The sequence below is a fragment of the Lissotriton helveticus genome, chromosome 1_1 (genome assembly GCF_964261635.1).
Source record: "Lissotriton helveticus chromosome 1_1, aLisHel1.1, whole genome shotgun sequence".
In the NCBI taxonomy this organism is placed as follows: Eukaryota; Metazoa; Chordata; class Amphibia; order Caudata; family Salamandridae; genus Lissotriton; species Lissotriton helveticus.
In genome coordinates, this window is record NC_136057.1 from 1,684,040,737 (window position 1) to 1,684,067,209 (window position 26,473).

Below are 26,473 nucleotides of genomic sequence, written 5' to 3' on the forward strand. Positions count from 1 at the left end.
TCCCCACCCGTTTGGCCCCGCCCACACACTTGCGGTGTGAACCGTCTTCCCGCCATTTACTCACTATGATGGACAGTTGAAGCTCAAATTCAGTGACTCATTCATCAGCCCAAAAACCATCGTGAGCATTGTCGAGGCTGGGCAGGTGTGCTTTCTTCCCAAATCTACCGTCAAAAATCAGCTGTGATGCTGGATAGAGGCCTTTGCATCCTTGACTTTCACGAGCGCAATCCGCAAAAAAAAATCAGCGGATTTTGCGGATCAACAATACGCAAATCCGCAAAATCCGCGGATCGTGGATCCGTGAAATCCGCCCATGCCTAAAATTACTCACCTGTTTTCAGTTGAGACCCCAGTGCTGGATCCAGGAGCCCAGTACTGGATTGCAAAAGTAACAAGATCATACTTTACCTGCAACCTGAATTTTCTCCCTTTGGATAACATTGCCAGTTTTTCATTGAAAAGTTTCTAAGTATGAACTTTTAAAACTGCTTTATATTCCTGAAAAATCACTACCATAACTAAAACGATTTTACTAAATTGTTTTCAGCTTAGACCTCAGGACTGAACCTGGGATCCAGTCCTGGAACTACCAAAGTAATCTACAAAGTACTCAACTGTACATATATGGTGAAAATCCATTGAGCTCATTGCTATAGTGTGTCTAGAATTGTGTTGCCTACTGCAACCCCTGTATCTATTGTGTCCACAAAGTTTATTGCCTCTTTTCAAAGTAATTACATGAGAGTACTCATATCGAGAAAAGTATTTTTTTATACCTGTTGGTTCTAAAAATATAACCACTATATCTGTTGATATAAAAACAATTGGCCTGGAGTTCAGTCCTCGAGTGTGTGAAACCTTTTGCTGACTGAGTGTGTACAACAAATGCTTTACACTGTCCTCTGGTACTGCCTTACTGCTCGACCAAGCTACCACTTTTGAGACTAAGGTCAGTCCTGACTTTAACCTCTGTTATACCTCTGGGGTTTGTGGACCCTATACACACAGTACCTTATTCTGGTCCAGTATATATAGAGCCACTTTCTCACAAGCTTCATTGCACATGTTCACCAAACATTACTGCCTGGTCAGCCAAGATGGGAGAGACTGCTTCTTTGGCCATTCACTTCTCCAGGACTTTCTGGTGTGAACTTAGTTTGCAGACCCACCTCCAAGGTTGGTATTGCTTGGGGTATCTATTCTAAGGTGAGGAATCCATAACTAATAGTCTCTTTCAGATGAACAAGTTATTTACCTTCGGTAACAATATATCTGTAAGAGACCTATATTAGTTAAGCATTCCTCACCGCCCCACCCATCCTCCCCGTTCTGCTAACTGACTTCTAGGGTAAGGGACTCCCTTTCAGGGCCCTAGTTTTGTGCACCAGTGGTCAGTGTCTTGCATGGCTCTGCGCTTCTGACGGCCGAGCGCCGGGGCGGTGTCTAAGTACATACCGCAACATTATTCCAGTGATCACGACGCCAAGGATGAACGTCTAGTCGACTGACGCCAACTACCAACGCGCAGGGGTACTTCTGAAGAAAAATTCTTCGGATCCAGTCTGAGGCCTGGGGGTAATTCTAAGATGAGGAATCTATAACTAATATATGTCTCTCACAGATACTTTATTACCGAATTTCAGTAACTTGTTCTTCAGGTGGCCCACCTTATGGGTGTGCCTAGCCTGATAGTGCTTTTTTAGAAAGAACAAGGGAACCCAAATGCGATATACTAGGGACCTTGGGTGAGTAATTGTTACTAAAGACAAGGGTCCCTAGAAAGTGAGTACAAGTGATGTAATCAACATATGCTAAAAAGACAATATGTTCCTTGTCCAGCCGGGCAGAATTTATTTAAACAATACTAGTAATAAAAGAAATTTGTCAAATGGGGCACAGCCTGCGACCCACACATACAGGACAAAACACAAGAATGGGAAAGGGGGATTCAGGCAAGGAGATAGAGGGTCTGTTTTCTAGTAATCAGTAGACAGACTTAATTGTGTGTTAGTACCATTGTGCATTACATTCACAATACTTGAAGCCATATGGTACATTGGTGTCGACGTTTCGATTAGACAAATTTCTGTTATTACTAGTATTGTTTAAATAAATTCTGTCCGGCTGCACAAGGAACATATTGTCTATTTAGCAGATGTTGATTACATCACGTGTACTCGCTTTCTAGGGACCCTAGCCTGATAGTGCAACACACCTACTGACATGCTAATTTTGCCACCTGCTCTGGTGCCAAATGGGCCACAGGGCAGGGGGTGGCGTTCTCCAGGTCTGGAGGAAGCTGCAGTTGCACATTAAAGCAGTACAAAAGGGGGTGGTGATGGACGGAGCATCTGAACCAATCAAACGCTCACACCCAGTCAACAGATCTGGGTTTAATCCATCACCGTTCTTTAGCCCACTTTGCCACCCCATTCCAGACATGGCCATATGCAAATCAGTCTGACCCTGTGCCTCATGGGAACAGTCCAGCCCGAACTGCCAAGCCATGCCTTTCCTGGACCGGAATCAAGCTTCCTAGGACCGGTTTCCAGCATTTCAGCCATCTTCAGCAAGGCTTGCTTGAATCCAGTGGCAAAGTGAGCAAGGGCCTCAACGTCTGAGCATACCCTGCCACTTATGGCAAACAAAGCGGTACAAAAGGGGGTGGTGATGGATGGAGCATCTGAACCAATCAAACACTCACCCCAGAACTGGGGTGGCAGAGTGGGCTAAAGAACGGTGAAGGATTAAACCCAGATCTGTTGACTGGGTGTGAGTGTTTGATTGGTTCAGATGCTCCGTCCATCACCACCCTTTTTTGTACCGCAGTCTCATATTAAAGGCTGCAGAGTCTTTGAAGCCTCTGGCCTTGGTATGCTAATTCACAAGCCATGCTGCTGGAGGAGGTGTGATCACCTTCCTATGGAACAGCCGTTGTTCCTGAACTCAGAGCATTGGCTCTCCCGAGCAGTGGGCCAGAAACTCGTGTGTGGCGACAGGTTGGAAGAGTTTAGTCAGCAAGCACACTAAATTACTGGTAGATTTCAGGGGTTACTTCAAGGGGGCCCTCTGGGTGCATGCCATAATAAATCCAACACTGTTGCTTAATTAAGATACGGTGTTTAATACCAAGCCTAATTATTTTCAGTGAAGCCATTATGTAGCTTGGTAATTTGTAATGACCAGTGCCCAGTACATATGCTTAAGATGACTTCTTGATCATTTACAATGTCGTCTCAATGGAAATTGACACCGCAGGGGCATATCTGCTCATTCAGTATGTCCTCGCATATAATATAATACACCCTCCCTTAGGGCTCTAAGGCCTGCTGTAGGGGTGACATACATATAGTACATGTAGTGTGCATGGTCATGGCACACAGGGAGTATGTCGATTCGTGTTTTTGAAATGGTTTGCACAATTTCATGCATCCTGCAGTAGTAGGCTGCATACGGTTTTTGCGTGGGTCCCTTTGGGTGTCACAATACATTCTGCAACCCATAGGGACCCTCTTCAGTACCCATGCACTGGGTACCAGAGGTATCATTTACTAGGGACTTAAAGGGGTGCTATGGTCCTTGCCAATTTGATTACAATTAGACATTTACCTGTTTTAAGGGAAGGAGTACTGGCACTCGGTGCCTGGTTAGCAGGGACCCAGGGCACTTTCAGTCGAAAGTTCTATGGCAATAAGTTTGGGCAATCATGTCAAAAAGGGGCACTTCCCCCACAATGAGTTATGCTGGTAACCCCCCACAATTTGTATTTGGAAAAAGGAGTAGTAAATCTCAAGAGTGGAAGTCCAGATGATGGTTAGTAATAGTAAAGTCCAGTTTAGGTACTGTGGACGCTGAATAAAGGGTACGGATTTGGGTATAGACCCCTGACCCGAACACTTTTTGCAGTTTACTCACTTAATGGCGTTTTACATTTCGCAGCTTGATAGCTGATTAAGCATTCAGTCACAAAAATGTACACTCAAATGAAGGGCATCACCCTGTTATCTGTATGTTTGGTCTGCATTTGACTTGCATTGTGAGTTCTCTCTGGTTTCTGACATAGATTTCCGGTCCCTGGCTTGACAGTTTACACATTGAGAAATAATGTGTTGTACCCAAAGATTTCTTTAGGCTATTCTTTGAAGAGCACTCTAATTTTAGATGACTGACTTGTGAACTCTCTTTGTCTGATAGTTTAGTCAGTAGCATAAAAGAACATATGGTGATCTGATATCTGATTTATAAAAGAACAGTGGGAATCTAGCTGCATAATAATGGTAAAACACAGCTTTTGACAAGTAACTCAGTAATGAAAACACTCCTAAGAACTAAAGTCAACAAGCACAATTCATTCTTGGGTGAACATTGGCTAGTTCTTTTAAAATTAGCAGTGATCACTAAACATGTTCCTTACTAATCCTAACTCCTCTGTTCACAGTTGTCACTTTTCAGCTCTATACTTAAAACAGTGCCTAAAGTTGAGTTAGGATGAAGGGATCTGGAAACAGGCTTCTGTGACATCTTGGCATCATGTTTCTCTTAATGCAGGCTCTGCAGTGACTGTTGCTAACAAAGTCCCCATGTTTTATTGATGTGCTGCAGATCTGTGCTTATTTGAACAAGCTGCTACTTGTTACCTGCAGGTTTAAACTTTCCTTTTTTTACTTCTAATAGCTACCTATACTGGACAGACTGGGGTGACCACTCCTTGATTGGCAAGATTGGCATGGATGGTTCCAACCGCAGTGTGATCGTTGACAGTCGTATTACTTGGCCTAATGGACTCACCCTGGACTATGTCAATAGTCGCATCTACTGGGCTGATGCTCGCGAGGATTACATCCAGTTTGCCAGTCTGGACGGTAGCAACCGACACACAGGTAGGGCATTCGCAAAGACAGAGTTTTTGTTCTGATTGATTGGTTAGGTCACTTTAGACTTTGTTTGGTTGAGACCATCACTCTAATGCTACCAATTTTGTTTGTGAGTGAAGTGACATTCATGACCAAAGTTAATTAATCACAAGATGTGCAGCAGAGGTAGGGTTGAATCTTTAGGGTCCAACAGACCTGCACTGACAGCAGCACAGTTTTGTTTTTAAGGTTGGCATAACACTGACTGCAGCAGGGTAGAGTCTTACAAGTTTAATAGGCACTGCTGACACCTGCGGGTAGTGTTAGGGTAGCCCAAACACAGCATTGACCTCAGTAAGTATGCCTTGTCACCAGGGCGGCTGTCTATTCTGTAGGAGGCCCACTCACACAGAAGTAATTTTGGAATAACTCACTACTCCAGTTTGTGTTGTCTGCTCTAGGTGGTCCCATGATATGTTAGGGAGTTTAACCCCTTCAGTGCTAATGACAAGGGTAACTCGTCATGGAGTTTCCATTGATTTCAATGGAAAGTCAATGGAAGCTCATCATGTGCCTTAGCAGCCAAGTGGTTAAGAACCTTTTTGTGCCAAGTGCATTCTGAGAAAGGAGAGTGGCTTATTTGGGAAGAGCATTGGTGGTGCTGTGTATTGGCTCATCATGCCCTGCTGGAGCTGTTCTTGATTTTATTTCCATAGAATCATCGATATGACATGTTTTCGACAAAGACAAAAACCGTTAGAAAAGTTTTAATTTATATTTCTGTGGAAATGTAAAACGGTCTGCTTCTCAAATTTTGTTCAGCATGATTTTTAAGTGATGCTTCGCAGAATACCTTGGAATGCTGGCGGTTCTTCAAGGATGTTCTGTAGTGGTCTATTTTTATTGTGATCTGATAGAACTCTGGTGATCTTTTTTTCTCTTTTTCTGCAGTGTTGAGCCAAGACATCCCACATATCTTTGCTCTGACAATCTTTGAGGACTACATTTACTGGACAGACTGGGAGACCAAGTCTATTAACCGGGCACATAAGACGACTGGTGCTAATAAGACCATGCTCATCAGTATCCTTCACCGGCCCATGGACATTCATGTTTACCACCCCTACCGTCAGCCTGATGGTGAGGAGGGTTACAGTCATTGTTATTGTTAATTGTCATTTGTATATTACATACTCTGCCATTACTAATGTGTTACAGTGCTTTCTGTAGTAGTAGTATGCGGGTAACTTTGCAAACAGTGAACATTGTTCCGGGAGTTTTGTGGATATGTGTGGTCAGTAGGAGTGTGAGATTATGTTGGGTGAGATCAGACAGTCGTACAAAATTATTTACTTACTTTCTCAATTGGTATGGGTACACAATTCCTTTCAAATAAATGTGGAGAGGAAGTTGAAGTAGACCTGCCAAACCACAAACCATATGTAGAGTTGTGATGTGATCTATGTCAAGAGAATGTATAATTCAAGTTAGCAGCTAAATAGGTTGTATAGTTGTAATTTGGTTTTTCTTTAGAGTCGTCTTGCCCTTATGAGCCCAAAGCATTTTTTGGCTGGTCCAGTATTATTTCTATTGTATTATTTGCATTATTTGTATTGTTTGAAGAGTGTTTAATTTCCCTGACAACGATGTGGAGCACTCTGACTTGCATCCTGAAAGCACAAATCTCAAATCCTGTTTATGGTTTGGATGAGGAGCTTCAGGGCTGGCCATGTCATAGAAGTGTGGTCTGTCAAATGTCACTGTCCATGAGCGTGGGATAATGGAGAGAGTGTAGAAATAGATGCAGTTACCCATGCAGGTACATTCTGTCTTTAGGACGGACATAATTATACATCGGAACCGCCATTGATGTGCATCAGTAAGGTGTTCATGAAATATATTTGGCACCTTGGCTTACGTTCCATTGCAGTAAGAATTCCCCAATATCTGTGGTTTGCCGTAGGAACTGTGGTTTTAAGTAGGGGTTTTCCTGGCTTGCTTGAAACCAAGCTGGACAAGCATAGCATTACCCTGTATATGTTCATGTGTTTTCCATGAATGTGCATTTCTTGCTCTCACCACTCCCTATCTCTTCCACTCCAGTCCCTGACCATCCCTGCAAAACGAACAATGGAGGTTGTAGCAATCTGTGCCTGCTCTCCCCTGGTGGGTCTTACAAGTGTGCCTGCCCCAGCAACTTCTACTTGGGTGCAGATGGCAGGACTTGCGTGTCTAACTGCACCGCCAGCCAGGTGAGTTGCTGTTTAGGGATGGCAAATTGTGGCTTTAGTCTGCTGAACTAAAACATGTGGTTACACGTTACTTTGTATTTGTTTAAACATGGTTACTTTTTTTGAGCAGACATTGAAAGCTAGCATGATTCTTACTTCTCTTTGTAAATTAAATAACATTTTACAACCATTTTCTCGTCATGCTTGTCACTGTATTTTTGCTACCTTGTTATCTGATTTACCCTGCTGTTGATGAGTTTGCATTATATACGACATTTAAGGCCTGAAATAAATTGTTTTAATTGCTTGGGCATGTCATTTACTATACAGCAATCTAATGCTTTAGACCTAGTCTGCTCTGTAGAAATAATTCGAATAAATGAAAACAATACTCTTATTGTTCAGATATACACTAATTATTTCTTGCTTTGTATTTATGAGCTTCACTTCATTGCATCATGTTGCCCTCTCCTGCAGCTCCTTTTATTTTTGCCTATGTCCTTGCTCTCCCATGTGCTTCATATTCTGTCTATAGCTCCTTTCTTGCTTGCATACATTGCCCTTTTTTGTATCTCAATATCAGGATGGTCAGTGGGAGGCATGTGATAGTCAAACCATGAATAACGTTTCGTATCAAATTGATCTTTGTACATCAGAAGTCACAATGTTACGGCAATTGAACGGGTTTCAGTGAATGACCCTCCTCTTTTCACAGTCTGTCTACCCAACAGGATTGCAGTGACATTGAGTAAACAGTCTGCTCACAAACCAAGGGAATTGCATTGGATATTTGATAGAAACTTCTAGCTGCAGATATTTTACCTTACAATATTCCCCAGATGTCAAACTGTATCTGGAAACTTTTGGTGAAAAGTACCCCTGTGTGCTGGTAGGTAGCATTGTTCAGCTCCACGTGGCTTTGTCTGCGCCAGATTTGATGTGCGCTTGCCTTTATAGGCGCCGCACCAGCATGCTGACATTAGTTCTTTTCTTTTGCACCAGTCAGCACATATCCGTAGAGAGCTACCCCCAATTACTTTTTGACTGATCTTATTTTGACCTTTTGTCAAAAAATATTTGAGTCGGTCTCCTGATGCATAAAATGTTCACTAGAACAGCAGGTTTTAAACCACGCAGTGCCGATCCCCGGAAGATGTATGTGATGGATCTGCACTTGGCTTGCCTCTGGTGTCTTGAACGAGAACATAACACCAAGGCAGACGAGGATTGCCACACAATGCTTTCCAAGGTGTTGAAGAAGCGGTTCCCTCAAGCTCCTTGCTGCCAGATGTCGAACGACTTTGCAAAGCTCCAGATCTCGGTCGCGAGGAAGGTTCAGAGATTGTTTGCGAAGTCGTACTCGGCAAACAGCGGCCCGTTCCCAGCCATTGTTTAAGTAAAAAAAAAAGTCATTGTCGAAGAGGTCTTCGACTTCACAGTGCAAGTCTTCTGACGAATCGCGGGGCTGGCATCACTCGAGGCCTAGCTTTGTGGTGGAGTCTGCTCATGGGTCGTCACTGCTCCTTTCTGAATTTTCTAGGAGCTAGAATGACTCCCGTCCAACTTGAAGAACTTTGAGGTCATTAACCATATCTTTCGGCCTTCAGACCCCTCTGAAGCACCATCGGGCGGGTTCGCCAGTCTGGTCTAAGAGATCCATTGATGGGTCTGGAGGGGCACCGGTTGAGCTACCTTGACCTTCCCCGGTATCTACTCCAGTGCTGGTGCCACCAACTCCCAATGGTAGCACTGCCCCATCATAATTCCTGACTCTGATACAGAGCTGGACTGGGGTCATCTGGTTCCGGCACCGACTGAGGGCAGACTCCCCATAACATAGCCAGCACCTTATTACTATGATAGGCCTGGACTACACTCTCAGCCACATCAGCCAGCGAATAGCACAATCTTTTCGTGACTAAGTGTGAGAAAGTGCCCTCTTTCTGCATGGTTGCCCTCACTTTTTACTGAACTGCTGATGTACTTTGACTGAGTGTGCCCTGGGCTCCTGCCAATTAGGTACCCAAGGCCTATGTTCTTTCCCTTAAACTGCATTGAAGACAAAACCCAATTGGCACTCTTTGGCCACAGGTCAGCCCCTGGTAAATGGTACCCTACGTACCCAGGGTACTGTGACCAGGGAATGCCTCTGAGGGTTGCAGCAATTATTGTGCCACCCTTAGACGCCCTGTACCTTTACTCTCACACACTGCGTTTGCAGGCAGCGTGTTTTGGTGCAGAACAAAGTTAAGAGTCGACATGGAACACGTCCCTGTGTGCCATGCCTACAACCCACTGACCTGGCATAGATCCGCCACCCACCCCTCTAGCTGGGGGCAGCACACCAGTGGTGAGGGTACAGGTGCATGTGCCTGTACCCCTACAGTGTCTAAGCCAATTCTCAGACATTGTAAGTGCAGTGTTGCCATTAAAAGTATATGGTGCTGGGAGTTTGTCATTACGAACTCCACAGTACCATAATGGCTTTACTGAAAACTGAGAAGCTTGGTATCAAACGTCTCAGCACATTTAACGCACACTGATGCCAGTGTGGGATTTAATGAAAAATGCACATCAGAGGGCATCTTAGAGATGACCCCTGAAAAGGGACCTAACACTAGTGTCCAGGCTGAGTGGCTGCTCCCTAACTGCCACCACCAGACATGTTTATGTACCGCTTGGTCGAGAGCCTGATGCTCTTGGGGGCCTGAAACAATGCACATCCTGGGACGAGGGGCCAAGCCTCCTCCATCAGGATGGACAGGGTCCTCAAAGGGGGAGCTTCAAAGGCTTGACGCCTTTGTGAGCTTCCCCTGGCCTTTTGCTGCTTCCAGCAAATGGTCCTCACTGGTTCTGGCCCTCACTTTGGACAGAGGAACTGGCGGGAAAACTAAGGAAGGGAGGTGTGTACACCTTTCCAACCCCACCCCTCAGGTGGGGGAGGCGAAGAGAAGCACAGCTCTCAGCCCCGGCCATCTAGCAGATGGGGGGGACCAAGCCAACCAGAGTGAGGCATATGCCTCTCTCCCACTGGAGGGTGGCATAATAGGGGGTGAACCCACCCCAAGCAAGGGACCTGTTGGTCCCAACCTTTTACTTCCCTGTAACACCCCTAAATCTAGTATTTAGGGGCACCCCTGAACCTTGCCTTCTCATACAAGCAACGACCAAGAAGAAGGACCGAACAGCCATGCCGAAGCTAAGAAGAGGAGGATGCCCCTGACTTGGCCCCAGCCCTACCGGCCTGCCCACCTCGAACCTGCAGAAGCGAAACTCTGGTGTATCCTGCAGCCAGCAACTTCAAGAACCCCGAGGACCTGCACTGCCTTCCAAAGAAAAGACTTTCTCTTGTGAACACCAGATTTGTTCACCCGCAGACTCCAGCTCCGGACAAATCCACAAGTCTGCACTACTCTGCACTCGTCGCCCACGGCCTGAGTTTGAGTAGCCCAAAACCACGAGGAGGTATCCCCGGCGATCTGACACGAGTTCTGGTGATCTCTGACCTGCCTCGAATCTCCCAGAGAAGCCTGAAACCTCTTTCTGGAGGATCCCCCTGATGGCTACTGGAGCTTGTAAGAGAAACCCGACACCTAAAGACACCCCTGCACCCGAGGCCCCACGGCCCTGGGTGGCCCAAACGGCGGTGTCCAAGCATCCCTAGGAATCCCAACTTACCTCTCCAAGTGGTGGGCACCTCCAGAAGGGCGCAGAGACAGAATATCAAATCAAAAATATCGATTTACACAAATATCAAGTTAAAGGTATTGTAGGTCAGAAATATCGACAGAAATTTTCGTGATCAAGACTTACGCATATAGGTAAGTAATTTCAATGTTGAAGATATCGAAGTGTAAAATATTGTTTGCAAAAATATAGTTAAAAATAAAGATTTGTAATTAATGTCATGCATTTTAGTATATATTTTATGTGTATGTGATGTATGTTTTTTTGTATAAGATTTGTTTTTTTGTACTTATTAATATTTTTCCATTTGAATTTTGTTTTTTTAGTTCCGTAGCAGGTTGTGGGTTTATAGGGTAATAGGGTGGGAAATAATTTAATTATGTTAAATTTATTGAATATTTTTTATTTACTATTTGCTTAATTGAGATGTTTTAGTGTTAAATGGGTAAAGTAATTTATTATGAATTAATAATTGGTTGTTGATTCATTTTAATTAGTTAATTGGTAATTAATTATAGTAATTGTGTAATTATGGTAATTGTGTAGTTATGGTAATTGCGTAGTTAATTTTAGGTGTTTTTTTATAGGTTTAAAGGGTGGAAAGTCATTTGTCTTCAATTGATGAATTAGTTAATTAATTTTAATTAATTAGTAATTAATTATGGTATTGTGTAAGTAATTTTAGGTGTGGTGGTAAGTATTTTGTGTTTGATTAATAATTATATAGTTAAATAATGTTAATTATTTGATATTTGTGTAATTGTATATTTTTGTGTTTATTGTTTTAACTTTTAAAGGGGTAAAAGGTGGGTATTACATTTTTAAATATTTAATTGTTAGTTAATAGTTTGTCTTAAAAATAATATTTAGATGTTTTGTTTTATAGTTTCATTTAGGTGTGTGTTGTGGATATAGTGTTAAAGCATGTATTCAATACGTTTTTTTAATTACAAATATTTTTTTAATTGATTGTGAATTATGTAAATAAATGCAATAAAAAATGTTGAAGTGTTTTGTTATTGGTGTGGTGTTATAGTGTAAGAAATAAAATAAATACATTCATGTTTGAAATATTTGTTTTGTTTTTTTGTTAGTTAATATTTGCTACTTTTAAATAATTGTTTATAAATGTATTTATGAATTTATTTTATATATTATTTGTGGGTTTGTTATATGTAATTAATAGTATAATGTGTTCTTTTTATTTGTTTAATATATTTAATTGTATATTTTTTCAATATTTATTCATTTTTATGATTTTTTAAATTTTATATTTTAGTTTTTTTCTATTTAAGTATTCTGAATATGGGTTGTCAGATTTATAAGTTTCTACGCCCATGCCTGTTCCAAATATTTATTTTTGGAAGTATGGACAGGTTTCAGTGCTGTTTAACGAAATGTCATTTAACCAATGGAAGAATAGACGACTTCTATCCAACCCTCCGCTATTCAACCCTTTTCGTACTGTTGCATTCACTGGAGTGGGAATAGTAATTTTTGCTCCTTTCCTATCCATCACTTTCCCTACTGTTGCACTCACTAGAGTGGTAATTTTTACCCCTCTGCTACCCAACACTTTCCCTCATGTTGCAATCACTGTAGTGAGAATAGTCATGTTACCTCTCTGTTATCCAGCACTTTCCCTACTGTTGCCTTCACTGGAGTGGAAATAGTAATTTGTACTCCTCCGCTATCCAGCACTTTCCTTACTGTTGCACTGACTGGAGTGGGAATAGTAATTTTTACCCCTCCACTATCCAACACGTACCCCAGTTGCATTAACTGGAATGGGAATAGTAAGTTTTGCCCCTCCACTATCCAACCCTTTTCCTAGTGTTGCATTCACTGGAGTGGGAATAGTAATTTTTGCTCCTTCCCTATCCAACACTTTCCCTACTTTTGCACTCATTAGAGTGGTAATTTTTACCCCTCTGCTATCCAACACTTTCCCTATTGTTGATATCACTGGAGTGGGTATAGTAATTTTTACCCCTCAGGTATCCAACACTTTCCCTACTGTTGCACTCAATGGAGTTTGAATAGTAAATGTAATTATTCCGCTATCCAACACTTTCTATACTGTTGCACTTATTGTATTGGGAAATGTAAGTTACATTATTTTGAATAGTTTAATGTTTTAATTTATTATAGAATTATTTTTTAATTATTGATATATATATATTTTAGTCCACTGTTTATTTTCATGTTTTCACTTGTATGTAATGCACAAGACATCTTCTATGTTGATTAACATGGCAATATGTTCTTTGTTTATTTAAACTTGTATGAGTAAAGTTATGAGTTGACACTGACGAAGGCGGAAACTCTGAAACGCGTTTGTCAATCTGGCTGCAGAAGCGCGAAATAAATAATTTAAAACTGCTTTAAACCCCGAAGGATGGCTTTTTGCGTGCACTCGAGTGAATTGGTTTGTTGTAATTACAGACCAGGGTTGGCCCGATGGAGAAATGGTAATGTGCTTTTCAGGCGGGTGAAGTTGTTAATTCGCAACCTACTGCGGAAACACTGATGTCACTAAGGTTCGTGCACGGAGGCTCACTTGAGGAACAATGCTCAGCACTACATTATCCATCAGGAAGGCCACGCCCACATGGGCGGAGACACTTTGACTCATATGTAGGCTGAGGAACTTGCCGTGTATTGCACCTCATCAAAAGCCCGCTGTCCATGAGGAAGTGCGTTTGCACGAAACGCGTCGGACATGACTGGAATAAGGCGAAGCACTCATCTTGTTTGAAAAGCAGTTTCTACATTAAAGTGTTGGTTATTGAACTTACCGGAGCGGGCTCCTCATTGCAGGCATAACTGTGTGATGGATATATATATATATATATATATATATATATATATTTTACCTACTGGCGATAGCCAGTAGGTATATATAGTTAGGATTGTTTTCCATAGGTAAATTGCAACATTCTATTGGGAATAACTTTGGCGCCGGTTGAGGAATCTTCCTGAAATTTCCTTAACTTTGCCTCGCGGCGCTCCGGTCCTTCCCTGAAAGTTTGGGGGGGATTCGTCAAGCGGGGGCCGAGATAAAAGGGGGGTCCCAAAACGTGTTTTCCCCATGTTAATTTCCATAGGGCGGTTGGACTCACTTTTAGCCCGAACGGCTGAATGGTTTTCCACCAAACTTTGCAAAATTGTAGGGACTGGTAGCCCGATGTGCCTTTGCTATGTATCAAGATATGTGCTCCAGTGTTTTTTACGAAAATTAACTTTGAAAAAATATATATTGGGCTACATTGGGCTATATATATGTTAGAGCCCAAATGTAGCCCAATGTAGCCCAAAGATGGCCACCAGAGACAAAAAAAAACAAATGTAACCCAAATATCAGCCAGATGTAGCCCAGCTATAGCCCAATGACAGAATGTCCCAGAGTGTTCTAAAGAACAACTAGAGCGCTAACAGTCTTACTTATGACAAAAGTATAAACACAGCAAAAAGTTGCCCCGCCACCTACATTTGAATCCACATTTATGGAAAGTTGAACACGCTAGCTGTCGGTATCAACTGGGTATTTTTATTTATCCCAACATATTTCAAAAGGTTAAACGAAGTTTGTCAAAAACAGGACATCGTAAACAAACAAAGACACATTTACATTGGAGATTTCAACCGAAGTCGTTATATTTTCCTGTACACAAATGTATTACAAACTATACGGCATAGTCAAACATGGAATGAAAAACAATCTGAAACAAACAGAAAAATTGAACATGTACAACATTAAATGATAAACTAGATTCTTATGAATAGAAGAAATAAGTGAAGCAAGTGAAAGTTTGAAAGGAAAGGGGAAAATTAGAAAAGGAGCAACGTGAATTTATGAATCTTTTACAACCAGCCTGTGCTGGTGTGAAGAAATGAATCGTGAATAATCCTCTCTAATTGGCCGACGCGTTTCGAATCCAGGTAGTTGTTTCCCGGAATCTGACAAAAGTATGGCACACCTGAAGTCATCTTGATTGGAATAAAGTGTTAACACTTAATACATTTAATTTGCAAAGGAACAAAATGAGGGGGTTCATTTTGCCATAGAAATTATGATTAGTGATGAAGAAAGTAAAATTAGGGCACATTTTGAGTAACTTCTCAAATCCTCTTATATTTCATTAAAAAAATTCTGATATGCAGTCTCCCAAGATGGCCACCAGAGACAAAAGAGCCTGTGCTTAAAAACTCTGTTAGCAAAGCAGGCATTTGAGATTTAAAAAACGTTTAATATATAAAAACGTTATCCGCTAATAGAATTAGCATTTATAAAACCATGCGAATTCAATGAAAAAACCATAGGTTTCAGGCCTTATATAGTTAGGAATTGGCATTTAAAAAACCTTGCGAATTCACTGAAAAAAACATAGGTTTCAGGCCTTATATAGTTAGGAATTAGCATTTAAAAAAACCTTGCAAATTCACTGAAAAAACAATAGTTTTCAGGCCTTATATAGTTAGGAATTAGCATTTAAAAAACGTTTGAAATTCACTGAAAAAACCATAGGTTTCAGGCCTTATATAGTTAGGAATTAGCATTTAAAAAACCTTTGAAATTCACTGAAAAAACATAGGTTTCAGGAGTTATATAGTTAGGAATTAGCTTTTAAAAAACCTTTGAAATTCACTCAAAAAACTATAAGTTTTAGTGGTGTTATAGTTAGCTGGACATTTTACTCATACAAAACCATTGAAATTGCTCCTATATAGTTAGTTGTACTAACTATATTTCGCGCACCCGCAATCCACTGCTGATGATGTCACATATTAGATCATTCATGACATGGTCAGTGACATCACTGATGACATCTCAAATGACATCACTGATGACATCACTGATGACATCATCCACGTGACAATCACATACACCTTTTCATACACTATTACAATTTTTCATCACTCTTTGTAAAATACAGAGTATCATATTTAAATCCATTGTCACAGCAATACAAGTATCTAAAATTCCACTCAGTGATTCATAGATGTATACACACATCTAATCACTTAACTATGGATTCACTCACACATGCTGTCAATGAACAATAGAACACTATCAAAAATACTTGTACATCTATATCGACATTAAACAACAGCACGCATCCTATTCACATATGAAGTCATCCTACTCACTTATGCAAACAATGGATCATACTTACATATTTACTTAGCAAAACACTTATACAAACACCACTTCTTCTATTCATTTAGATAGTAAGTCATACTTAGTGAATTATAAAATCATTATTACAAGTATACAGTTATCCAGTCACTCACACAATCATTGTGTCTTATGTATACTCATTTATATACAACAACTGACACATACACTGCCTTTTATTTTTCTAGTTTGTTGGACCTGTACCACTGAGAAATATATTTGCTCATCACCACACCCATAACGATATTCACTCACCCAAACAACTGTTAGAACATGTAGTTTTAACTTCATATATCTACTGAATCAACTATTCACACATCTTTGGACAGTCACACACCCCCCACCGAACCACACACACTTTCACACTCCCATACAAATACTCAGTTAACTAATCAATAACTAATATAGACTTTCACATAGCTAGTAACCAACTGTAGAATCAGTTTACACAACAACTGACAAAGTGATACAGATATTCACACAGTTTAGTCACTATCCACTATATTTAGTGAGATATTATAAATTGGTCAAGTAAACAGTCAATTACACTGCTACTAAATCCTCCATCCAAATATTTATTTATATCCACTTATTCTTCAATGCAAATTGCTATATATATATATAATGCATATTTAAATAACGAAGCAAACCACATTCACTGGATAATGTCATCAGTGATGTCATTTGAGATGTCGTCAGTGATGTCACTGACCATGTCATGAATGATCTAATATGTGACATCATCAGCAGTGGATTGCGGGTGCGCGAAATATAGTTAGTACAACTAACTATATAGGAGCAATTTCAATGGTTTTGTATGAGTAAAATGTCCAGCTAACTATAACACCACTAAAACTTATAGTTTTTTGAGTGAATTTCAAAGGTTTTTTAAAAGCTAATTCCTAACTATATAACTCCTGAAACCTATGGTTTTTTCAGTGAATTTCAAAGGTTTTTTAAATGCTAATTCCTAACTATATAAGGCCTGAAACCTATGGTTTTTTCAGTGAATTTGCAAGGTTTTTTAAATGCTAATTCCTAACTATATGAGGCCTGAAACCTATGGTTTTTTCAGTGAATTTCAAACGTTTTTTAAATGCTAATTCCTAACTATATAAGGCCTGAAACCTATGGTTTTTTCAGTGAATTTGCAAGGTTTTTTTAAATGCTAATTCCTAACTATATAAGGCCTGAAACCTATGGTTTTTTCAGTGAATATATATATATATATATTATTTTGCACTGGGGGGTGTGTGCACGAAAGTCCTTTGTCTATGTTAATAATTTGTTTATGGTAAAAGGACTGAGATTGTGTATCCATTACAAACGTGATCAAGCCTGTTGGTGAAACGCGTTGTTTGTTTTGCTGCCAAATAAACTCTTGAAGCACAGCAACTCCTGGAGTGTCGTCGTACGTTTCCTTGTACATGGCAGATTCTTTTTCTGATATATATATATATATTTTCGAGGCATATGAGCTGCAGATCACACATTATGCATAGATTGCCATTTGGTGTTGGGCACGGATGTTTGCAGTTTGTTATTGTCTTGTAACAAGTCTTTGGAAGTCACGAGATAGGTGACTCCTTGTTGGAAAGTGGGTTATTGGTAGGGGCAAATGTAGGTCTGCCACTGGCAATAAGGCCACTAATACATAATAGGACTCAGCATAGGTCGTAGAAAATTATTCCTATGCTAAACCCCGTGGTAACGTGGCTGCAAGCAGACAGGCTTAACTTCAAAGACAGGTATGTAAAGCATTCAAAAACACAATTTCAGTAAATAATTAAGACATAACACAAAATAAAAATCCCACACCAATTTATAAAAATAGGTAATGTTTTTATCTTTTAAATGACACCAACACGAAAAGAATCCACTGTAGGGAACCAGACTTATGAATTTTTAAAGAGTAGTCACTTTATAGTGCTTAGAAACCAACAGTGCTCCTTTTAGTCATTTTGTTTTCTGTGTCAGGGTCACACCTGTTATAAATTGTTCTGAAGAATTTTCTCACCACTGTGGTGGGCCATTTTCTTCAGCAAGCGGGGTCCAGTTAGAACACCTTCCTGGAGTTCTGCTTGCTGGTCCCCCAAAGTATCCAACACACAATCCAAGGTTCTGGAATCTCCAAGAGGGTCCTTGAAAGTGTGAAACTTCAATTCCGCAATCCACTTGAACAAAACCCTTACAAATCCACTGGTACTCCAGGCTTTGAATTCTTTGTGGGGCTGTCCAGGTGAGCTCTGTTAACCTGTAGCTTGCATGGAGTTTAACTCTTGAGTCCTTTGTAAGCAAGGTAATCCACAGGGCTGTAGTTTCACTTGGTGCAGTCTTCAGAGGTCAGGTCTTAGAGTTCCTTGCACAGCAAAATCTTTTCAAAAGGGCACTTCTTGCTTCAGTAAGTTTAAAGCAGCAGATCTGGAGGGCTTTGCCCCTCTCAGATACTTATTCAAAATTATCTGGGTCAAGCACCAGGTCAGTGCTGACCAATGAGAGCAGGGCAACTCCTCATAGTTATGACCACATCCTGTAGAGTGATGCATTAGTTTGTCCCAGAGTGCATCATTATTCCCAATCCATAATGGCTGATTTTCCAGCAGGGAGGTAAGAGCTGGCTAAACACCCCCCCCCTGGGATGGCTTATTTCCAAGAACTCTCTCTCTACCATATGCACATACCTTCCTTAAGCCTAGCCCTGACTCCGGGTCAGGAGTGTCAGATTGAAACTGAAACCCAGGCTTCCCCTTTGCCTTTGAAGAGGATGGTTTATGACTCCACCCCCCCTGGCCTGGCATTCCTATGGACCAGCAAACTGCCCTCCCAGCAGAGGGGTTCTTTATCACCTCTTCAAAGCAGCCTGGCTAATCCAATTAACTCTGACCAATCAGGGCAGACCACTGAAAGGCTGAATTTGGACTTACAAACAAGAAAGTCTTATAACTTCTTGTATGTACACTTTAGGAGAAATTCAACAATATCATATTGTTGGATTTACTACTACCATTCTGGGAAGTCTTTGAATGGTCCGGCTAGTCCTCTCCTATCAAAATTTATTAATCAATAACTTCCTACCATGTTGACCTATGGGCCATGGGGTTTGCAATGTGGAAAATGGCTGGGGCCACTTTTCTAGCACCAGGGCTTATAAAACCATATTTTAGAAGTATGTCCCTAATTTCTACAGGACCCCCACCCCCTGTGCAACTAGGGGAGACTTCAGGGGTTCTGAATCTGCAGAAATATTGCAGATCTTCCATACCCAGCTCTTCTAGCATCAAAGTCGAATTTTAGCAACTCTTTAATACAATGTGGGGAGTGAAATGTAAAATTTCACTTTACCCAGGCATATAAAAACTATATTTATAAGGGCGTACCTTATAGATAACTGACCCCCCACCCCTAGGTATCCCAGGGGTGAACCTGGGGGTCCCTAATATGCAAAAGCATGGTAGGTGTTTCAATCTTAAGGGCCCCTATCCCCAAAGTCGAGTCTGCTTTTAAACTGGCCTCAATTTAGAGGCCAGCAGAAAATCTGCTGGCCTCTAAATTGCCATGCCCCAGGATACTGGAGACTTCTAGGTAGTTTCAATCCCCTGCCCTATTACATACTAGGGGCTTATGGGGTAGGTCATGCCAATTACAGGGGTATCCCACCATACCATAGTATACCCTAGTGTATGTTGGGTGTCTTAACTGTATTCTAATGTGTTCCTTTTAGCTTGGCACTGGCCCTGGGCCTGGTTAAACAGAGCCCAGGGTCAGTCAGTCAGGTACCACCAGTTCCAGTCAGCAAAAAGTTGGGGGTGCCCAGGGCACCGGATGACTTTGCAACATTCGCCCCCCACCCCCCCAAACAAAAGGTGATGGGTTACTAACCTACACCCTGTTAGTCCTCATCGGCTAAGTGGAAAACCTGGAAAATCCATCTGCATTGGCATGGGCAACCCCAGGTCGGTGTTCCACTATGAAGTCCATTCCCTGTAGGGAAATGGACCACCTTAACAGCTTGGGATTCTCCCCTCTCATCTGCATGAGCTATCTGAGAGGCCTGTGGTCAGTTTGAACACATATTGAGTCCCAAACAAATATGGTCTCAACTTTTTCAGTGACCACACCACATCAAAAGCCTCTCTCTCAATGGCACTCCACCTCTGCTCTCTGGGAAGAATCCTCCTGCTAATAAAGGCAACTGGCTGATCAAGTCCCCCTTCATTTAGCTGTGACAAAACTGCCCCAATCCCTTGCTCTGAAGCATCAGTCTGAACTACAAAATATTTTGTTTAGTCTGGGGCCAGTAACACTTGTGCTGAACACAAAGCAGCTTTCAGAGTGTCAAAAGCTTTCTGACACTCTGGCGTCCAAATCACCTTTTTGGGCCTCTTTTTAAAAGTCAGTTCTGTTAGGGGCCCCACAATGGTCCCATAATTTTGAACAAACCTTCTATAGTACCCTGTGAGTCCAAGGAATGACCTGACCGGAGTCTGGGTAACAGGAGCTGTCCAATCCAAAATAGTTTGGATTTTAGCTTGGAGAGGCTATACATGGCCCCCACCTACCAGGTGGCCCAGGTACACTACAGAACTCTGCCCTATTTGGCACCTGCTTGCCTTAATAGTCAGGCCTGCCTGCTGCATGGCCGGAAACACTTCCTTTAGGTGGTTTAAGTGATCCCCCAGGTAGAACTGTATACAGCTATATCATCCAGGTAAGCTGCACTGAACTTTTCCAAACCAGGCAAGACCCTGTTCACCAACCTTTGGAAGGTGGCAGGTGCATTCTTTAATCTAAAGGGCATTACCTTGAACTGATAATGTCCCTCTGGTGTGGAGAATGCCGACCTCTCCTTTGCTCCATCAGTGAGGGCAACCTGCCCGTAACCTAAAGTCAAATCAAAAGTACTCAGGTACTTAGCAGCCCCTAACCTATCAATGAGCTCATCAGCTCTAGGTTTAGGGTGAGCGTCAGTCTTTGTGACTTCATTCAAACCTCTGTAGTCCACACAGAACCTTAACTCCTTGGGTTCCCCCTGAGGATTAGGTTTAGATACCAGTACCAGTGGACAGGCCCATGGACTCTCAGACTGTTCAATTACCCCTAGCTCCAGCATCTTAGCAACCTCCGCTTTAATGCTGGCTCTGACGTGGTCAGACGACCTGTACAGTTTATTTTTGACAGGTAGACTGTCACCAGTGTCAATGTGGTGCACACACCACTCAGTGATGAATGGGGTCAGAGAGAACAGGCCAGCAAATTGCTCCAGCACCTGCGCACAGTCTCTGTGCTGCTGGTCTGTTAACTTGGGAGAGAGCACAACACCCTCCACTGACCCATCTTTCACATTAGTGGAGAGGAGGTCGGACACAGGCTCAGATTCATCCTCCACACCCTCATCAGTGACCAGTAACATGGTCATGTCTGCCCTGTCATGGTGGGGTTTCAATCTATTCACATGCAGGACCCTGTGAGGGTTCCTGGGGGTGCCAAGGGCAACCAAATAGGTAACCTCACCCTTCTTTTGTATTATTGGATAGGGCCCACTCCACTTGTCATGGAGGGCCCTGGGAGCCACAGGCTCCAACACCCACACCAACTGCCCTGGAGTATACTCAGGCATAGTAGTCTTTTGATCCTACCAGTGCTTCATGAGCTCCTGGCTGGCCTCCAGTTCCCTGTTTGCCTTGTACATGTACTCCGCAATTCTAGATCTCAGGCCTGGCACGTAATCAAACACATTGTCCTTAGCTTCTTTAAGAGGCTTCTCTAAAGACTCTTAGCAGGCTCAATGGCCCCCTCACAGGGTGTCCAAACACCAGCTCAAAAGGACTGAAGCCAACCCCTGTTCGAGGCATGTGGGCTGCTGAATTCATATCATAGCATAGATCGCCGCCTAGTGTTGGGTCCGGATGTTTGCACCTTGTTGTCTTGGAAGAGTCTTCGAAGTATCACGAGATAGGTGACTCCTCCCCTGGACTACTTTGCGCATGGGCATCTTCTCCATCTTGAGATTTTTTTTTCCGCCATTGGGTTCGGATGCACCTCGACAGCTCCAACTTAGGAACCGAAGTTTTCCAACTTTCTAAGGCCAAAACCTTCTACATTCTACGGTATTGTTTCCGCTCGGTATCCCTCGACTCGACAACACTTACATTTCTATCCGGTCGTCGACGCGGGCCGTTGGGCCTTTTCAACGCCACGTGGGCCTCCTGCTCATGGAAAGGACCCTGTTGAAAAAATGTCTAGAGTGTGGATCCAAATTTCCACACAGCGACAAGCATAGAGTATGCAACAGGTGCCTATCTACGGAGCACAACGAAGAAAACTGTCCGGCTTGTGCTCTGTTCCGGTCAAAGAAAACTATCCGGAACCGAAGAGCTGCTCGACGAGAGATGCAGCGGCAAGCACCAGAACCGGAAAACATTTTCGACGACAAACATGAACTCCCAGAGGCGCAGGGCTCAGAAGATCTGGAAATAGTCACCGTAGAGGACCAATCGGACTCTGATGACCAGATCACACCGGGGCAAACCGTGAGTACCAAAGCCCCTCCCCCGCCTCCACCTCCACAAAAGGCTCCGGTCAAAGCATCGCCTAAAAGCCTTCGCCGCGACCGAAACACCGCTTCAGAAGCCCCGCCTTCCGGCTCGGCTCCGAAGACTACACACAAGCCTACCAGTACCCCGGGAACGAGCAAAAATGTTCCCAAAGTAACCAAAGACACTCAACCCAAAAAAGTCGTCGACCATAAAAAGGCCGCCGACCCAAAAACGCCAGACGACACTAAGAAGGTCGTCGAACCGAAGAAGGCCATCTGAAAGAAACAGGTTAGTATTAGATTCCTTACCTTAGAATATCCCCAGGCGTCAGTCTGGATCTGGAAACTTTTGCGTAGCAGTACCCCTGCGCGTCGGTAGGCGTCGTCTGCAGGCGTCCCCTGCGGCTCCGCGTCGTCGGCGTCGTGCGCCGTGATGACGTCGCTGGAGTATATAGACGCCGCCTCCGCGCGCTGACGTCAGTTCTTCTTTTTTCCGCGCCAGTTAGCGCAGATCCGAAGAGCAGTACTCCGGTCTTTTGACCAAAGTTTTTTGATTACTCTAACTCTTTAGGTGCCGGTAGGATCGGGTGCGACCGCCTGATGTCGGTCACCGACCACCATCGACTCTGCCTCCGGTGCCTGGGCGCCGACCACGACGTGGAGTCCTGCGTCGACTGCCGGGCCTTGACGGGTAAGGCTAGACGGGAGCGGTCCCGCAAGCTGCTCGAGTTCCGGCTGTCGGCCCCGCGCTGGGAGCGGTCCCGGTCCGGCCGGAGGTCGAGGGAGCGGTCGAGAGAACGGTCGCGGAGCCGCCACGAGCGCTCCGGGAGTCGTCACCATTCCTCCGGTTCCTCAGGTAAGCGACTCAAGAAGTCGGGGCGTCGTCATCGCACCCCCGACTCGCCCCGACGCTCGCGCGATGCGGCCGGGGGTTCGGGTAGCCCCACCCCCGCGGCCCCGCGTGGGTCGCCGACGCTGCCTGCTCCATACCCGTCGGTCCCTGGGCAAGGCGCGTCGCGCGAGGAGATAGAGGAGTTCCTCGTGTCCATGAGGGCGCTGTCTCCTCCGACGGGGCCTACGGCGCCTGCGGGCCCGGTGGTCCCGTCCGGGGGCCCGAGCGGTTCGGGTGCTCCTGCACCGACGCCGTCGGGTGCTCCGGCGCCGCCGGCGGCTCCGGCCCCGGCGCCGCTGGGCCCTTCAGGGTCGTCGCCGGCTGGTCAACCGGCCTCTCCGGCACCGATTCCATCGGGGCAACCCGTGGTGCCGCCTCCACGCGGCGCCGTGACTCCGACGCCGGTTCCGGCCGGCGTCGGGGCTCCGGCGCCGGCTCCGGGCGGCGCCACCCCCATTCCCTCTCCTATTCCGGACGCGGAGTCGGACCGGCGTCGTCCGACGCCGAGTCCGGCGCCGATGGGGCCCATTGACCCCGAGGAGCCGGTCTATATCGTTGAATCACTATATGGTGATGATGAAGATTATGGAGAGGGTTGGGAGGGGTCTGAGGACCCTCTGTCACGCGAGTGTCAGTACGACGTGGACTGGACAGGTGACTTGGGTGATGCCAGTGGTCTGGACGACTCTCTTAGCCCTGGTTTTGTCTCGCCTCCCACTGTGGCGTCGGAGGCTGGGGCTGCTTATTCTGTGGTGCTGATGAGGGCTGCCAAGGCCTTGCGCCTTGAGCTCCCCGTCGCAAAAGTGAAGCCTGTTGGAAATGGGATCCCCGGCTGGCCAGGGCTTTCGCCAAAGTCAGTCAGAGACCACCACTCCCAAGTCAGGGCAAGGGAGTTACACGGCAAGATAACCCCTACTCACCCTCTAGGTAACGTGGCGCGAGCAGCAAGGCTAAACTTGGAGGCGATGTAAGTTAAGTATTTGCGCACGCACCCCAGCAACAACAACCAAAGGCCCACCACAAAGGAAACTCCACACAAGGTTATATAAAAATAGCCTTTGTATTACACCAAAACACATTAGATAAAACACACACTTTACAATGTGCCAGAGGCACGGGCAGAATTTACAAGGGATATTGTACAAGACAGGGCCACCTGGACCACTGTCAGGAATCAGAAGTAGCACTTTCAGAAATAGCACTTAGAAGGTAAAATATAAATTTACTTTAGCACAAACTAGCACACAACCAGTAATCACTGGTAACAGGACCTCACTAGCACCACCTGTACTAGGGAGAAAATAACCACCTACACATCACAATACCTGTGGGGGTGGAAGCACATAACACATGATGCAATGCATAACATTCATTCAGAGGTGTAAGGGAGGAAAACACATGATGCATCACAATACATTCAGAGGTGCATAGAAAGTACAATTGCGCCAAACTCACGTAAGTCACCACCTGTGACTGTCCCTAGGCCAACTGGCCTTGTTGGGGCTAGGACGCCCTGTGTCCAGTGTCCAGGGGCCTAAACGTAGCAGTTGCCCACAAAGTGCTGGGCAACTGGTGCAATTGAGGGGGCCACGTGGGAGCCTCTCTAGGCTCTGCCCAACTGACTGTCTCCTGAGCCTCTCTGGGCTCGTGAAACAAATGGCCCCTGAGCCTCTCTGGGCTCCTAACTGAAAATGTGCCCCTTGAGCCTTCTCTCAGGGCTCACAACCAGGTGGGGGCAAGGTGGGGCCTTCTGGGGCCACTCCACCACAGACACCAAATGCTGCCCTGAGCCTCGCAGGCTCTTCGTAAAGAAATGCCCCACTGGTTGAGGCGAGCACACAGGGGGGGGGGGGCGGGCACCGACAATATGCCCCGACGCCCCCCTCTACCGCAAATGGCCGCCGGAGCCCTTCGTGGACTCAATCAACACTGGCTGCCACGAGCCTCGCAGGCTCTCAGTAAAGAAATGGCACCAGGAGCCTCTCGGGCTCCAAATACCAAATTATGGTATCCAGCCAGCCGGAGCCTCGGGGCTCGCAAACAGAAGGTGCCCCTGAGCCTCGCAGGCTCCAACAACAGGTAAGGCCCCCACGAGCCTTCTACTAGGGGGAGGGGCGGGCACTCACCGGTCTGTGGCGGCTGCAGCTCCTCTCTGGGGCTGCTCCTCGGCTTCGGGCGGCTCTGCACGGGAGCTCCCGCTCCTCGGGGGCTCCCTCCACACTTCTCCCTCCCTCTCCTGGGCTCTCCCTCGCTTAGGGAGCCTGGGAGGGGAGACAAGGAAAGACGCCGGCTTCTGTCCTCACCGGAGCGCGGGGTGGCCTCCCGTCCGCTTCCGGTTGCTTCTCTGTCCTGCCCCCGGCCTGCCTGACTTCCGGGTCGTGGCTGTGGGGGCGGGACTTCTGCCGGGCCGTGCTCGGATTGGCCGGCCGGCAGGAGCACTTCCGGGTCGTCGCGGGCAGCGCGGCGGCCCGTCTCCGGCACTTCTAGGCGGGGGCTCAATAAACCGAGGGGTCGGCACCCTCGAGGAAAATACGAAAAACGGGTGGCAAGGTCCCTGGCAGGGTGGGCACCTGCCAGGCGACAAAACCCTCGAAAATAAGCGAGGTGGCACTCGCTTGGGGCGGCCAATGCCGGGTGGGCACCGGCCTCTTCAAATAAAGCGCTCCCCAGCGCTACAAGCCACAAGAAAGCGCTCCAAAGCGCTATAGCAGGACAAAAGCGCTTCCAAGCGCTAAGAGGCAATTCCAGCGCTCCCAGTGCTAGAGGACAGCCAAAAGTCCAGCAAAAGTTCAGGGAAGTAGGCAGAGGGGCAAAGCTGGGCCCAGAACCAGCACACTGGGTCTCCAGGCAGGGAGACACCCCAAGTGGCGGTCCTCTGGCCCAGCAGCAGCAACAGCCCCCTCAGGATCCTGAAAGAGAACAACATCTGTGGGGACACAGCCACATTTTTATACACCATTTCCCTTTGTCTGAGGGTGCAGAGTGGGGGCGGAACCAGTCGCAGCTGGTTCTTGAGTACTCTGTTTACCTCAACCACCCTCTCTATTCACTGGCAGGGCTTGGGTCATTAGACACACCACAGGGGGGCGGAGC

At 45.0% G+C, this 26,473-nt stretch overlaps 1 protein-coding gene across 1 annotated transcript in view; it reads left to right on the forward strand.

The window, feature by feature from the left end:
• Positions 1-26,473, forward strand: part of LRP1 (LDL receptor related protein 1) — a 1,472,234-nt gene that overhangs the window by 884,731 nt on the left and 561,030 nt on the right. The window contains 3 exon segments of the mRNA XM_078688974.1: positions 4,678-4,883; positions 5,808-5,996; positions 6,960-7,108. Coding sequence (XP_078545100.1) covers positions 4,678-4,883; positions 5,808-5,996; positions 6,960-7,108 — 544 coding nt within the window.